Genomic DNA, 13,014 nt, shown 5'->3' with positions numbered 1-13,014 from the left:
TCATTTTGTGTATATCAATGGACTGCGTACGTTACATCAAGACGAGACGTTGAGTGCTCAGAATTACTCGGCCGTTGAATGAACATCACATGGGCGCGATGCCTGCCTTTATGATCATCGTCAAGCAGAGCTGCTAGATCTTGAACGATACACTTGTACCAGCCATAGATACACTTCAAAGGCAATCGTACATCGCTTCAAATTTAGATTCACTGCAGAGCAGGACCCGCACCCAAGATAGGGTTGATGCGGATCTCTTCCTTCACCCACTGCACCAGCAGCCCATCAGCACGCAACCTCCCAGCTCGCAAGAGTCAAGACCACTCACGACGTCTTCCTTATAGAACAAGTCCGCCTCGACGATCTCCCGGACCTTCTCGATGCTCTCCGCGCGGAACATGATAAACGAGCCGTATGCCTTGTGCTCCTCCGGCGGCGCGAAGGGGTTCGAGTCCTCTGTGAGCATCGGCCCCCCGATCTCTGTCCAGCACCTCGTCAGTCATCCAGCTCTCAGGAAAGCGGCAGGTGGTACGCACGGACAGTCCCGTCGGTCCACAAGGACATGAGCCGAGCGACGTGCCCTGGGCGGTGCAGGTTGCGGCGGTCCATCGCCTCTTGCCTGTACGGCGCGGTGAAGACGTAGAGGGGTTGCGGCGCCATCGTTCTGTGGTCGTGGGCCTGTGAGTCTGAGTTCCCAAACCTAGTGTCGTTGTCAGGTCTATATATGCGCGTCGGCGCCTGCACCCAGGGTATCTATGTCAGATGGATGGCCTCAAGCGCAGGCTTCTGTTTGGCTTCTGTGCGCACGGTGCGTCCGAGGCTGACTCAGCGCTGAACTTGGAGGATGCGCGACTGTTCGTGGCAGAGATGGGATGTCAATACGTAGCTCTGATCAAAGGTTGGATGACGTGCGTAGCGCACGCGAGCGTCTCGTACAGCGATTCCTGGGGCGTTATACTTCCGCGTTAAGTACGCTAAGTTCACCATCGGATGCAGCTGCAGCCTCTCCCTATCCCACTGAGCATCACACGCGGTCAGCCTGGTGCCTTCGATCGATATTGTAGGTCCCACGACTCACCACGCCCTCGATCCAGAACGGCTCCGTCTCTATGATCCTCCGCACGCTCTCGAGGCTCTCGCCCTGGTAGACGATGACGGAGCCGAACTTCTCGTGCTCGACGTACGGCCAAGATAGGTCTGCTTCGGTGTTCCACAGCGGGCCCGCGAGTTCTGCGGGAATCGTCAGTCACGGCTGGGCGCGTTCGGAATGAAATGGGACGTACTAACGATGCCCGACGCGATGAGCGGTTCCAAGACGGCTCGGTGTCCAGGGCGAGCAGCCCGTCGCTCGAGAGTGCCTGGGTCTGTCGCATAAGGAGCCCAACTGATGAAGAGGTGCTGTGTCGGCATGACTGGGGGTTAAACGAAGCTGAGGACGAGTTCGGCTACCGACGCACTGTATAGATACGCAATGAATGCTGTTGGCTTTTCTATGTTCGCCATTCCGCGCAGCTCTGCATGAATAATGCTGGTAGATGTTATTCGTCGCCCGGGATGGGACTGAGCGAAGCCCGATGCGATCAGCTGTCCCGCAGACCCCGACGGCTCTCGTCACTGCATAGCATACCCGTACATAAGAAGGTAACGTGCCGTATGTACGAGCTTCCCTGTGCCCGGGAGAGAAGCCGTTTACATTCTCTACTTACATGCACGTAACCGAGGCCTCGGTGTGCTTCGAGACCAGTGCAGCCGTCTGCGAGTGTGGACAGCCCCAGTTACAGCCGTTCGTCGATCAATAGGAACATGAGCCTGTGCACACTTACAGAGGCGGGCAGGTGCCAGACGTCGTGGATAGTGGCCAAGGCTCAAGAGCACTCGATCGACGGCCCCGGAGAGCGAGTATATCACATGCCCTCTCGACAGAAGTGTGGGGTAGCGCCCAGCGTATTCCTCCCCACCGCAAAGTGCTGTATCCATGCACAACGCCCTCCCTCTTCCTCAACCCCCTCACAGTTCTATGTTTCTCTGTCGGCTCTGCCAGCTCTAGACCTGTAATCCTTGAGCAAGATGTCTATTTCCGCCTCCGCCGCGGGGCAGGACTCCTCGCACCCGCAAGCCCCGCGCGCGGGCGTGCCCCGGAACCCGTCCTTCATCCAGTTCACGCCCAAACGCGCCATGGCGTCTTTCGAGAACCTGGTCGCGCTTGCAAACTACGAGGAACGTCTCAGAGAGGCGAGGAAGATCGTATGGCGCGACAGAGGCGAAAAGCCGGTCGAGCTACATGACTTGTGGGAGTGTGCCGAACATGCTGGCCGAGGGGGCATGAGTGCGTCATTCGCGTTTCATAATACTGTATATGTCAAGCTTGACATGAGCCTCCTACACGGTAACCAGGAGCTGGAGGACTGGCTTTTGCCATCCGGGCGGGAGTCAATCTCATCCTGTTGTTGACGAGAATTAAACGGATCCCCGCGTACGTCCACGGCAGTCTCCATTGGTGCAATCTAGGCTGACCGGCGTGACTGCAAAATTTCTCGCGCAACATAATATCATTGCGATGTCGCAGAAAGCACCGCCTCGCCCTCATCCGCCATGCTGCCTTTGGCGAGGACTCGTTCCGTTTTGCCACTATGCTAGGTGCGCCCTCTGTTCTGCGTCTACCGCTCAATCTCCACCGCCATCCCGAACCCTAATATTGCCAGTTTGATGCTCTGTAACTTACGTCCTCGCAGGGTCCTTCGTCGCCATCTACAAGTTCGTCTTGAACGCCCTGCCGATCCTCCTCTCACCACCATCAACTTCCCCTACTCTCCCGCACCACTCTCCCGCACATCCGCGCTCGAGCTTCCATGTCTCAGGGCCGTCAGAGTCACCCTTCCACGAGGAAGAAGAGGATGATCTCGAGATGCAGCCACGCCGCCGGCCTACACGCCAGGCGCGCCTATCTACGAGTGCACAAGCGCACCAGGTATGGGTCCATAAACGGACACGACGGTGGTATTCCGTACTTGCAGGCTCAGCGGCTGGTGCAATCGCCGTATGCTTCGAGAAGAAGTCACGTAGAGTAGCGATCGCGCAGCAGATGTTTGTGCGAGGTTTACAGGGTTCCTTCAACGCCTTCTCGGAGAAGCATGGCGTGAGCATACCGCATGGCGATGTGCTTGTCTTCGGTCTATGGTATGTATCTCGTGGTGTCTGACGAGGAAGGTGCGCTCAAAAGTCTTAGCTGTGGACAGATCATGTATGCGTGGCTTGTCCGACCAGAGACACTTGACAGAGGATACGATATATGGTATGTACACCAATGGCCGTCATGACTCAATCGCTCACGAGACTTGATAGGATCTCAACTGCAAGCAAATGTCTCCCAGAAACCGTCGCGGTCGCGCGTGACTTCGTCCAACGCGGCGTTTTCAACGTGCAGGACATGCAGAAGCTCATCGCCCGACCCGTGCGTCCCCTCACCGCCGTCTGACCGTCCTCCTTACTCACCCCATTCCAGGACACCACCCCAGCGAACCGTGCCACGCTCCTCGCACGCATCGCCCAAGCCACTGCGCCCCCGCCCGCGCAGTCCTTCGGCCCGGGCTTCGTGCCCTGTGCCGCGCTGCATCCCTGGAACGACTCACACGTGCTCACGCAGGTTGAGCGCTTCGTGGACGTCTTCCGGTGGATGCTGCCGATCTATGGGGCGCTGCACGTTATCCCGATGCTGCTCTTCCGAAGGAAGAGGGTGATGAGGGACCCGGTGAACATGCTCCTGAGGGCGGGGTGGGGCACCGCGAGGAGCTCGGCGTTCCTGGGGATGTTTGTGTTCATCTATCAATGTGAGTCAAGGTTGCTCTGACTTGGTTTGTGGCGACGAGTGACGCGCTCCTCGACAGCGATGTTCTGTGTCAAACACAACCTATGGGACTTCCTCACCGACCTGCGCACGTCGCCCTCCACATCCCTCCTCGCCTACCTCGCGCGGCTCCTCCCACAGCGCGTTATCGACGCGCTGATCGTGAAGAAGAGCTTTTACGCTCTCGGGATACTGACGGGGCTGAGCCTGTTCGTAGAGGAGAAGAAGCGCCGCGAAGAGCTTGCCATGTACGTGATGCCGAAGGCACTGGAGAGCGCGTGGTTGATGGCGAGGGGGCGCGGCTGGGTCGGGCGGACAGGTCAGTGGGGGGAGGTGTTGGTGAGTCGTCGTTCTTTCTGCCTGAGTGGGTGTATGCTGATCTGGAACACGCGGTTCAGCTGACGGCGGTAGGAATGGGGATGGTCATGGTACGAAAACATCGCTGTGCCTATTCACAGTCACTGATCACCTGCCTATCCGCTACTAGAGTACCTATCAGGTACGTATATCTATGCGTACCTCCTTGGGCTGAACCTACTGACCGGTCTGTAGAACGACCCACAGCATCTGTCGGGTCTCGTCCGGAGGATTTTGTACCAGTTCGTCGGGCCCAACTAGGCCGCATATAGTGCGCATACTGTATACCACTCGGAGCGTGCAGCTTCCGCTGTTTATATTGTACTTCCCTCAACTCAGCCAGCAGTGCCTTTCCTTTTCATTGTCCAACCCTTCTATCTGCTATAATTCATCTATGCTGTTTTCTAACGCAGCGGACGTGGAGCTGTATGCCTTCGAAGGGGAGCCTCGCCATACGGAAGGTGGGATGAACACAGCAGTATGTCTGTCTTCAAGTGGTTTCTTCGCGTTTGTTGCTCGCAGGGTGTCTTAGTCGTTCTGGGCTAAAGTCTCGGTCGATCAGACTCTGCGTCGTCGTTATGAATTGGTGAGTGGTATATCGACCCGTCTGCAAGATTCTCGCGAAATTTTCTCTGACGAGTGTGCGCTCCCAGATGTAATCATCATGCATCGCTCTTGCACGTGGACTCTGGGGTGAGCCATTGGGCAAGTAACCTTCGTGTGGAAGCGTCCCCGCCTCGCGTCCAGCTCTCAGCTTGGTGCCCAGCATCGATCCCGCACGGTTACGCACGCTCTTTAACAACACATGATACCATTCCTGCGTTCTGACATACATGCAAATGCGACAAGCTACACCCGCTCTCATGCGCCTCGGGCTTTTACATGAGCGAATCCTTATATGCGAGTTGCTCCGCAACCGCCTTCCTGGAAACCAAGGCGTTGTGCCACCTACACAACAATTTTCAAGGTATGAGTCCCAGGGCTCCGACTGCTGAAGCGTTGGACTTACCTGTTCACCGCAGGGTAGTCTTTTTGCAGGTTGAAGTCGGGATGGTCCTTCAAAATGTACCCGAACGCGGCCTGGTTCCATCTACACATACGTAGTCAGCTAGCCGGCAATCGCACGGGAACAAATGGGCGCGTGCGTGATGAATGAGAGATCTGCAATAGTGCACTTCCCGCCGACGAGCCACTCCTGCTTGGCTAGGACACTTTCGAGGACACCTAAGACGCGGATGGCCTCCTTCTGGTACCGCTCGACAGCGCTGGGGACCTTCTCTGGGTGGAATTTTGAGAACCAGACGGCCTGGCCAAAGTACGGGCTGTGTGGCGGTCAGACGTATTCGCGGCATGCAGTTGCGCGGTACTCACCCTTGACCGGAGGCCTGGAAGAAGAGCCATTGTAGTTGCTGCATCTTGTCGTCGAGGTTCGACGCTGAGATCTTGTGCTCGGTGTCGTACTTCTCGACGAGGTACGTCATAATCGCGTTGGACTCCCTTGGTGTCCGTTCAGTTCAGCCATGAACACTCGGTTGAAGGACACGAACGTACCAGATGGTGAAGTCGTTGTTAGCGTGGTCGATCAGCGTTGGGATACGGCCGTTCGGGTTGTACTTCGTGTACTCCGGACCCTTCTGCTCTTGCTTGCCAAAATCCAGATACTTCGGAACGTATTCCAACCCCAGTTCTGCGAGTGTGAAGGCGACCTTCCTACCGGTACAAACGACATCAGCGCGTGGCTTCTCCCACAGATACTCATCCAGGCTAACCATCCATTAGGACCGCCAGCGTGAGTGAAGAGGGTGAATTGCTTTCCGTGAGACATCCTGGGCTGATTGCTAGCGGGTGCGACTTGAAAGGTGCGTAGAATTTATCAGAGGCCTTAGACTGTTTATGCTCATGAACCGTCGCGCTGCTTTATATAGGTTCGCACCGTCGGCTCGCCCCTGCGCAGGCTGCTGATTCATAATCTGTAGTCTGAGTCATGACAGGCCCCTTAGATCAAGGCTAAATTCCTTCTCCGCAGACGATCTGCATCCATAATACGACAGCTGGTGTCATTCGCTTTACGCAATTGACGCCTGTGCAACTGCATGTCGTCTACACCTTTGGATTGTGTAAGCTGGGCTGCATAAGTAGTAGCGCCCAACAGAAGGAACCTTGGCAGTTGCGTCTGCCAACATACATATATTAGGTCCAACATAGCGGTGTGTGATCATTTGCAAGGTGTCGTACCAGTCCTCAAGTCATGATTCGTCAGTAACAGCGACACCTGTATGTGGAGTTTGAAGACTCGCTCCGCATGGTATGCCGCTGGGCCAGATAGCCAAGCACAGGGGAGCCGACAGAGCAGCGAACTACATCAAGTTCCGCCGCTGACGATCCACGGCGGACATGTCCATACCTGGACGCGACCCGTCGGGCCCTGATCACAACTGATCTGGCCATCGGGATATGCACGCAATCTAATCTGAGACCCATCTGAGAAGGTTGAGGTATCCACATTCAATGAACTGTCACGATGGATCGGAGGATGCATATGGGGTATGGTCGACTGAGCATTCGCGCACCCCCTCAGAGATGATTCCAGTAGTAAGTATGAGATGGACGATGATTATTTCAGTGGAAGTGGTTGTTCATCTACACGACAATGCTGATAGTTGCTCTATATGCATAGACAATGACATCACGTCTGCTCTTCGAGAAGCGACTGCCTCAGCTTGATTTGCTCGGCGATTGCGTGCCGCTTGAGCATTGCATTGTGCCATCTGTAGCTGCGGTAAGTATCATGCACATAGTGATGGTTTGTACGTTGCCCACTCACTTGGTAACGGCAGGAAAGTCTCGCTCAAGGTTGACGTCAGAGTCGTCCGTCGAAAGTCGACGGAATGCAAATATGTTCCAACTGCGGGGATCGGTGCAAACCGAAATCATTCAGCAACAGTGCTATACCAAGGATCCAGGGACCGGCGTACGGGACGAAAGATATATCAGCAATGGTGCACTTTCCGCCAACGACCCAATCTTGCTTGGAGAGTACGCTCTCGAGCACCCCAATGACACGGATGACTTCCTTGCGGTAACGCTCGATGGCGCTAGGTATCTTCTCTGGGTGATAGCGTATGAACCAAGTGGCTTGTCCATAGTATGGACTATGAGAACGGTCAATCAAGGGCTTTGTCTACTCGCAGCAGATAGATCACCCTTGTCCCGATGCCTGGAAGAAGAGCCACTGCAGCTGATGCACTTTTTCATTCACAACCGAAACAGAGATCTTGTGCTCGGTGTCGTACTTCTCGACAAGATACAGCAAGATCGCGTTAGACTCCCTGCCAAAGGGACAAGTGAGTTCATCGCAAGGCCTTCGAAACGTGTACTATCGCCTGCCAACGTACCATACGACAAAGTCATTGTTCGCGTGGTCGATCAGCGTCGGGATGCGTCCGTTCGGATTGTACTGCGTATGCTCAGGACTCTTCTGCTCTTGCTTACTGAAGTCAAGGTACTTCGGCTCAGCAACTTTCCTGCAGACGAGGTAGTATATCAATAACAGAACCTAGGCAGCGAGACTGAACGAACCGTCGCAACTCACCAGCCATTTGGGCCTCTGACGTCAGTGAACAAAGTGAAGTGCTCCCCGTGCGACATATCCAAAGCTCGACGATGGAGGGATGTTTCTGACTTGCGGGTGGTTGTATAAGGCGATTGTAGTACTGGACGAGGCCGACTTTCCTATCTTTAAATACACTGGTAGGCGCGTCATTGGAAGTATCTGACTCGACCCGGTTGACTCGATCGCAGCCAATGACGCACTTATTAAGCTCTTTCCGCAGCGGATTATCAATGTGGAAGGGCGGGATCTTCCTAGCGCTGTCAAACAAGTTGTTGCGGTGAAAGAGCGCACCAACTCTCGCCTCCGAATCATCGAAAGCGCATCGTTAACAGATCCGAGACAGCGGAGGGTAGATCCTGTGTGCGTGCATAGTATTATTCGAATCCCAGCACATATTGCAGCTGTCAGCGAGCTTGGCTGAATCATGCCCGAGAAAGCCAGAACCCACCTATCCGTTACTAGTATATCACGACCACTTGCTACGATCCCATGTCCGGAGAGTGATACCGCGCCTAAACTGCGCACATTGACTACCATGACCTCCACAATGATACTGGCCTGACTTGGGCGTCCAGATGATGCGGAGAAATCCTGCGTACGGCCGCCGTGAATGGCTTCATGAACTGCCTCGCTCCGTTCCGCCCATGAGGTTATCTGGAATTCAATGCCGACAGGTGAGTCACGCAATACGCTCCTGAGTTATCCAAACCAGCTTTAGATCGTATGCACATTTATCGGAAGCACATAGTGTGACCAGCGAATAGTAGCCTTGTACGGACGTAAGGAACTCCGACAAGTCTACTACTTGCTTCGCTGTCGTCCGCCTACGCCAGTGACAACGATCACGTATCTTGTTTCACCTCCCTCGTTCAATCAAAGCAGCCTCCGCCGGGGCCGCAATCTTCGCCACTGACTCGCGGGCAAACATGGCGCGGTGCCACCTACTCTGTGTGAGCTACGTTTATCGCGCGGCACCTTTCGATGCACTCACTTGTAATACGCAGGATAATCCTTTGGGACGTCTACGTCAGGACGGTTCTTGAGGATGACCCTCAACGCATACAAGTTCCACCTGATGCGTAGCCACGAATTTGTCAGTCAACGGTAAGCAAAGGGATCTGCCCAATACGCACGGGACGAACGAAAGGTCGGCGATGGTGCACTTCCCGCCGACGAGCCATTCGCGCTTGGACAACACACCGTCAAGGACGCCGAGCACACGGATCGTCTCAGCCTGGTAGCGTGCGACGGCACTGGAGATCTTCTCGGGGTGGTAATGCATGAACCAAACCGCCTGTCCGAAGTATGGGCTGTCGTCCTTGCGGTCAAAATCGCACTAGACACTGCTGGGATAGGAAGGAAGCGGTCTGTGCTCACCCTTGGCCGGAGGCCTGGAAGAACAGCCACTGAACTTGTTCAAACTTCTCATTGAAGTCCGAGACGGATATCTTGCGCTCAGTATCATACTTCTCGACCAGGTAGAGCATGATCGCATCCGACTCCCTACGAGCACGCGTCGGTTTCCGTTCTCAGAGCGAATGCGCGGGATATCACTCACCACATGACAAAATCGTTGTTCGAGTGGTCTATCAGGGTCGGAATACGACCATTCGGGTTGTACTTGGTGTGATCCGGCGCCTTCTGCTCTAGCTTGGTGAAGTCAAGGAACTTCGACTCGTACTCCAAGCCCAGCTCGAGGAGGACAAAATCGATTTTCCTGGTGCATGTACGCGTGTTTGTGAGAGTAACGCGAGAAAACGAAGTAGACATACCAGGCATTGGGCCCCGTTAGAGAGCTGATCAGTGTGAACTGCTTTCCGTGAGACATGGTCAAGTGTGTACGAGGTTCCGATCCCTGTGTGAGATGTGCAACTCCCAGCCGTGCAAGTACTGATTCATATACTGTCGGTTCACGAGCGCCTCGACTATACGCACTTCTCTCGATTGCAGGTTGGATGGATGAGTAAGATATCTTACAAATACACTGCTTCTGCGTGTGACCGAGTCATACCCGCGTATTGCGTGCGCGAGCACTGTTGTCCACGATCAACGGCCGAGTTCGCTGTCGTCAGCATAAACTGCGAAGGAGATTTGGCTCAGAGACATGACAGGGCTTTGCGACGCCTTCAGGTTACGAATTCTCGTGAACATCTTAGTAGTTGGTGACCCGGTCCTGGGTTTTTCTCAGTACGTAGTTACTAGTGTATATAGCCACGCCGGACACACCTCTACTGGCCCTTGTGTATCACTGGGCGCGTCTTCAACATACCCCGGATGGCATGGCTCAGATGACGCCAACCCTACAGAACATGCGCAGAAGTGATGAGTGAGCAGGATCATGCTTACACATTCGATGTGCTTTGTCAGTCTCACCTCGCTTCAATATGCGTCAACGAGAACGGTACATACAACCAAGAGAATGCCACCGAGACACAGAGGCGTTCAATTTTCCTAGGCCGTCGAACGGACTCTTTCATGATCGAGTATCTTTTGAGTATTTGTTCGGTGTCTGAAACGCAATTGCTGATTAGTTGAAGACTGCGGTCCCTCCTAAATTACGAGTAATAGCGAGTGGAGGACCTATGCAGCATTGGTCAAACAAAACCTTCGGCGCTTGTTTAATGTGGCATCAGGTGGCATCGCCACCGGAAGGGATCTGAGATCTCTCGCCCGATTTCCTCCTGAGGCTTAGTGGAAATTTCAACTGACGAGATGTCGAATTCTGCCTACTGAGTTATGATGGTTCAAACGTTCATGTCTGATACTGTATGCGCACTTACCCGCAGAACCCCAGTGAGTATTGCATGAGTACACCGAATCGCCTTCCGTACCGCTCGATCGTTCTACTGGGGCCTTCTAAGGGTGGCGATGCCTAGCCCAGCCAGCCTGTTTATGAGGAGCCCGTATCGTCGGCACCGGTAAGCTCCACTGGCGCGGTGAGTGCAGCGTCGACGGATCACTTCATATTGGGGACTGGAGGTATTGACGTCGAAGGAATCCAAGTATAGCGGAAACAAACGATTGTAGTACTAAGTGACCCAGACAGGCGGTCATATCTATCGCCAGATCCCCGAAGTGATCAAGGCAGCCTCCCTTGCTGCGACAATTCCCGCCACCGATTCTCGCGCCAGCATCGCGAAGTGCCACCTACTCGGAGTCAGCGGTGCCTGTCACGAGCCATCTTTCGCCAAACTCACCGGTAGAACGCGGGATAGTCCTTTGCCACGTCTAATCCAGGATAATCCTTGAGAATGCTTCTCAACGCCCAATGACTCCATCTAATATGCAGCCACCATAAGGTCAGGATACGGTAAGCGGGATTGGGTCAAGTACGTACGGGATGAACGAAAGGTCGGCAATGGTGCACTTCCCGCCGACAAGCCACTCGCGCTTGGACAAAACGCCGTCCAGGACGCTGAGCACACGGATCGTCTCTTTCTGATAGCGCTCGATGGCACTCAGGAGCTTCTCCGAATGGGAACCCATGAACCAGACGGCCTGTCCAAAGTACGGGCTGTTGTCGTTTCGGTCAGGCTGGGCACATAGGGCAGGATGGTAACGGTCGAGGCTCACCCTTGGCCGGACGCCTGAAAGAATAGCCACTGGAGTTGCTCGAATTTCTCGTTCGAGTCGTTGGAGTCCGAGACGGATATCTTGTGCTCGGTGTCGTATTTCTCGACCAGGTATAGCATGATCGCGTTGGACTCCCTACAAGGATTGATCAGCGTTGTTTCTCCGAGTGCACGTAGTGATGCATACCACACAACGAAATCATTGTTCGAGTGGTCTATCAAGGCCGGGATTCGACCGTTCGGATTGTAATTAGTGTATTCCGGCGCTTTGTGGTCTTGCTGGTTGAAGTCGAGGAGCTTCGACTCGTACTCTAAGCCCAGCTCGGCAAGGACAAAATCGATCTTCCTGGAGCACGGACGTGTCGGTTTCAGGTCATCGCGAAGAGACGAAAATTACATACCAGCCATTGGCACCCGTGCCATGTGTTTGTAGTGTGAACTGCTTTCCGTGAGACATGGCCAGAAGTTGTCGGCGGGCGAGGTTACAATCCCTGTACGAGTTGTGAGCCTATCCGCCCTGCACTGGTTCATACTTATACTGCATGTCCATGAGCGTCTTGAGCTCGTCAACGCCTCGATTACGAGTTCTATGAATAAGACGCACCTTACAAATCTACCGTTCATTCAATGGTCGTATACTATGGCGCATGAAGCGCGTCTTCTGCATATCCCCTCGTGGTCTCGATGACCAAGAGCCAACCCCGCGGCAACGTGCTCGAGTTGATGAGTGAGCACGGTTACTTACAAATATCTGAGCATCTGCATCCATGTTTACTGTCAACTAGAGCGGAGCCGAGGGCGCACTGGAATCTTGCCCTCAAGCTGCCGCATGCACGCATCCCGATTGTTCAGAAACAGTCAGCCTCTCAATATCAAGGCCAGACTGACCGTGCTGTGTCTTGTGTGGTCCTGCAGATCTAAGTGTATGAGCTGAGAAGCACCTTCAGATAGATCATCGTGAACAACGGCGAGTGAAGAACCTTGCAGTTTAGCGGCCATGCAAGAGTCTGAAAGTGCTGCGGCCAGATCATAGTAAGGTTTTGCGTGACGCGCAGACTCCAACCCAATGTCGAGAATGACAATCATCGCAGCAAAATATACTGGGCGATTGATTGGTACCAGTCGACCACTTGTACATATATCCGGAGGCCTGAGGATGGTGGTGGCTGTCGTTGAACGTTGAACGAGGGAGCCCGGGCCGCAGCCACCGGGAGCGATCTGAGATCTCCAATGGTGGTGTAAGCGCCCAGCAGGACCTGCTGTTTCGAGGGGCACTTGGTCGTCGCTTCGAGTTCGCTACCGCCCTCACTTTTATGCGCAGTCCTTTCGTATCCCGCCTCTTCAACGCCAAGATACCGGGGACCCGAATGTTTGCGATGCGCAAGGACAGGAGTTTGCGGGGTCAGGACTGGTGTCTATCGAGGAACGTGTGTAGAGCGGTGTTCATATCCGAGTTTCCCAGAGCGTGCGCTTCCAGCAGTCTCTTCACGTCCGCTACGCTGTCCGTGTCTGCCGTGGCTGCTCCTTCGTCCTGCCCATGTCCAAGTCCAGGAGACACTCGCTTGACACTGGCAACGGCCTCCCAGCCCCCGCAACAGCGGCCCACGCAGGCTACCACCATCATATTC

The 13,014-nt window shown here is 54.5% G+C and overlaps 7 protein-coding genes across 7 annotated transcripts; 1 reads left to right on the top strand and 6 right to left on the bottom strand.

Annotated features, from left to right (window-relative positions):
* Nucleotides 1-145: 145 nt before the first annotated feature.
* On the bottom strand, nt 146-853 carry C8Q71DRAFT_179255 (uncharacterized protein). The gene is made up of 3 exons (XM_047916793.1): nt 537-853; nt 329-480; nt 146-269 (listed from the first exon to the last, which is right to left on the bottom strand). The coding sequence occupies exons 1-3, from the start codon at nt 658-660 to the stop codon at nt 210-212; spliced, it is 336 nt and encodes a 111-aa protein (XP_047776587.1). The 5' UTR covers nt 661-853; the 3' UTR covers nt 146-209.
* C8Q71DRAFT_860137 (uncharacterized protein) lies at nt 826-1,410 on the bottom strand (the record flags this gene model as incomplete). The annotated part of the gene is made up of 3 exons (XM_047927751.1): nt 826-1,017; nt 1,079-1,230; nt 1,284-1,410. 3 exons carry the CDS (start codon nt 1,408-1,410, stop codon nt 826-828), a joined length of 471 nt encoding a protein of 156 aa, XP_047776586.1.
* A 517-nt stretch (nt 1,411-1,927) lies between these two features.
* C8Q71DRAFT_179302 (uncharacterized protein) lies at nt 1,928-4,656 on the top strand. Its single transcript, XM_047916794.1, has 10 exons — nt 1,928-2,326; nt 2,395-2,473; nt 2,567-2,637; nt 2,733-3,177; nt 3,227-3,292; nt 3,343-3,451; nt 3,503-3,827; nt 3,885-4,183; nt 4,243-4,272; nt 4,332-4,656. Exons 1-10 carry the CDS (start codon nt 2,068-2,070, stop codon nt 4,374-4,376), a joined length of 1,728 nt encoding a protein of 575 aa, XP_047776585.1. The 5' UTR covers nt 1,928-2,067; the 3' UTR covers nt 4,377-4,656.
* A 342-nt stretch (nt 4,657-4,998) lies between these two features.
* Nucleotides 4,999-6,176, bottom strand: C8Q71DRAFT_909410 (glutathione S-transferase). The gene is made up of 6 exons (XM_047929041.1): nt 5,971-6,176; nt 5,753-5,911; nt 5,573-5,698; nt 5,347-5,523; nt 5,211-5,291; nt 4,999-5,149 (listed from the first exon to the last, which is right to left on the bottom strand). Exons 1-6 carry the CDS (start codon nt 6,024-6,026, stop codon nt 5,080-5,082), a joined length of 669 nt encoding a protein of 222 aa, XP_047776584.1. The 5' UTR covers nt 6,027-6,176; the 3' UTR covers nt 4,999-5,079.
* Nucleotides 6,177-6,794: 618 nt separating this feature from the next.
* Nucleotides 6,795-7,901, bottom strand: C8Q71DRAFT_772903 (glutathione S-transferase). Its single transcript, XM_047924435.1, has 6 exons — nt 7,794-7,901; nt 7,597-7,725; nt 7,405-7,530; nt 7,177-7,353; nt 7,026-7,106; nt 6,795-6,969 (listed from the first exon to the last, which is right to left on the bottom strand). The coding sequence occupies exons 1-6, from the start codon at nt 7,847-7,849 to the stop codon at nt 6,888-6,890; spliced, it is 651 nt and encodes a 216-aa protein (XP_047776583.1). The 5' UTR covers nt 7,850-7,901; the 3' UTR covers nt 6,795-6,887.
* A 327-nt stretch (nt 7,902-8,228) lies between these two features.
* On the bottom strand, nt 8,229-9,643 carry C8Q71DRAFT_772898 (glutathione S-transferase; the record flags this gene model as incomplete). Its single annotated transcript, XM_047924434.1, has 6 exons — nt 8,229-8,755; nt 8,806-8,886; nt 8,948-9,124; nt 9,192-9,317; nt 9,373-9,531; nt 9,587-9,643. Coding segments are annotated over 6 exons (685 nt in total), but the record flags the coding sequence as incomplete, so codon positions are not given.
* A 993-nt stretch (nt 9,644-10,636) lies between these two features.
* C8Q71DRAFT_179067 (glutathione S-transferase) lies at nt 10,637-12,129 on the bottom strand. Its single transcript, XM_047916791.1, has 7 exons — nt 11,996-12,129; nt 11,788-11,877; nt 11,574-11,732; nt 11,388-11,522; nt 11,152-11,328; nt 11,012-11,092; nt 10,637-10,961 (listed from the first exon to the last, which is right to left on the bottom strand). Exons 2-7 carry the CDS (start codon nt 11,841-11,843, stop codon nt 10,871-10,873), a joined length of 699 nt encoding a protein of 232 aa, XP_047776581.1. The 5' UTR covers nt 11,844-11,877; nt 11,996-12,129; the 3' UTR covers nt 10,637-10,870.
* Nucleotides 12,130-13,014: the final 885 nt, after the last annotated feature.

The sequence above is a fragment of the Rhodofomes roseus genome (assembly GCF_022264815.1).
Source record: "Rhodofomes roseus strain CIRM-BRFM 1785 chromosome Unknown C8Q71scaffold_17, whole genome shotgun sequence".
Lineage (NCBI taxonomy): Eukaryota > Fungi > Basidiomycota > Agaricomycetes > Polyporales > Fomitopsidaceae > Rhodofomes > Rhodofomes roseus.
Note: the sequence above shows the minus strand (reverse complement) of the source record. Positions and strands in the feature narration are given on the sequence as shown.

Coding starts and splice junctions, on each gene's coding strand:
- C8Q71DRAFT_179255 (XM_047916793.1), bottom strand. CDS start 660: ATGGCGCCGCAACCCCTCTACGTCTTCACCGCGCCGTACAGGCAAGAG. Junction 481..536: donor GTGGACCGACGGGACTGTCC/GTGCGTACCACC, acceptor GGTGCTGGACAG/AGATCGGGGGGCCGATGCTC. Junction 270..328: donor TGTTCTATAAGGAAGACGTC/GTGAGTGGTCTT, acceptor CTGCTGGTGCAG/TGGGTGAAGGAAGAGATCCG.
- C8Q71DRAFT_179302 (XM_047916794.1), top strand. CDS start 2,068: ATGTCTATTTCCGCCTCCGCCGCGGGGCAGGACTCCTCGCACCCGCAA. Junction 3,828..3,884: donor GTTTGTGTTCATCTATCAAT/GTGAGTCAAGGT, acceptor GCTCCTCGACAG/CGATGTTCTGTGTCAAACAC. Junction 4,184..4,242: donor GTCAGTGGGGGGAGGTGTTG/GTGAGTCGTCGT, acceptor CACGCGGTTCAG/CTGACGGCGGTAGGAATGGG.
- C8Q71DRAFT_909410 (XM_047929041.1), bottom strand. CDS start 6,026: ATGTCTCACGGAAAGCAATTCACCCTCTTCACTCACGCTGGCGGTCCT. Junction 5,699..5,752: donor AACAACGACTTCACCATCTG/GTACGTTCGTGT, acceptor ACGGACACCAAG/GGAGTCCAACGCGATTATGA. Junction 5,524..5,572: donor TTCCAGGCCTCCGGTCAAGG/GTGAGTACCGCG, acceptor ACCGCCACACAG/CCCGTACTTTGGCCAGGCCG.
- C8Q71DRAFT_772903 (XM_047924435.1), bottom strand. CDS start 7,849: ATGTCGCACGGGGAGCACTTCACTTTGTTCACTGACGTCAGAGGCCCA. Junction 7,531..7,596: donor AACAATGACTTTGTCGTATG/GTACGTTGGCAG, acceptor TCCCTTTGGCAG/GGAGTCTAACGCGATCTTGC. Junction 7,107..7,176: donor GCTGATATATCTTTCGTCCC/GTACGCCGGTCC, acceptor CGATCCCCGCAG/TTGGAACATATTTGCATTCC.
- C8Q71DRAFT_179067 (XM_047916791.1), bottom strand. CDS start 11,843: ATGTCTCACGGAAAGCAGTTCACACTACAAACACATGGCACGGGTGCC. Junction 11,523..11,573: donor AACAATGATTTCGTTGTGTG/GTATGCATCACT, acceptor CAATCCTTGTAG/GGAGTCCAACGCGATCATGC. Junction 11,093..11,151: donor GCCGACCTTTCGTTCATCCC/GTACGTACTTGA, acceptor GCTGCATATTAG/ATGGAGTCATTGGGCGTTGA.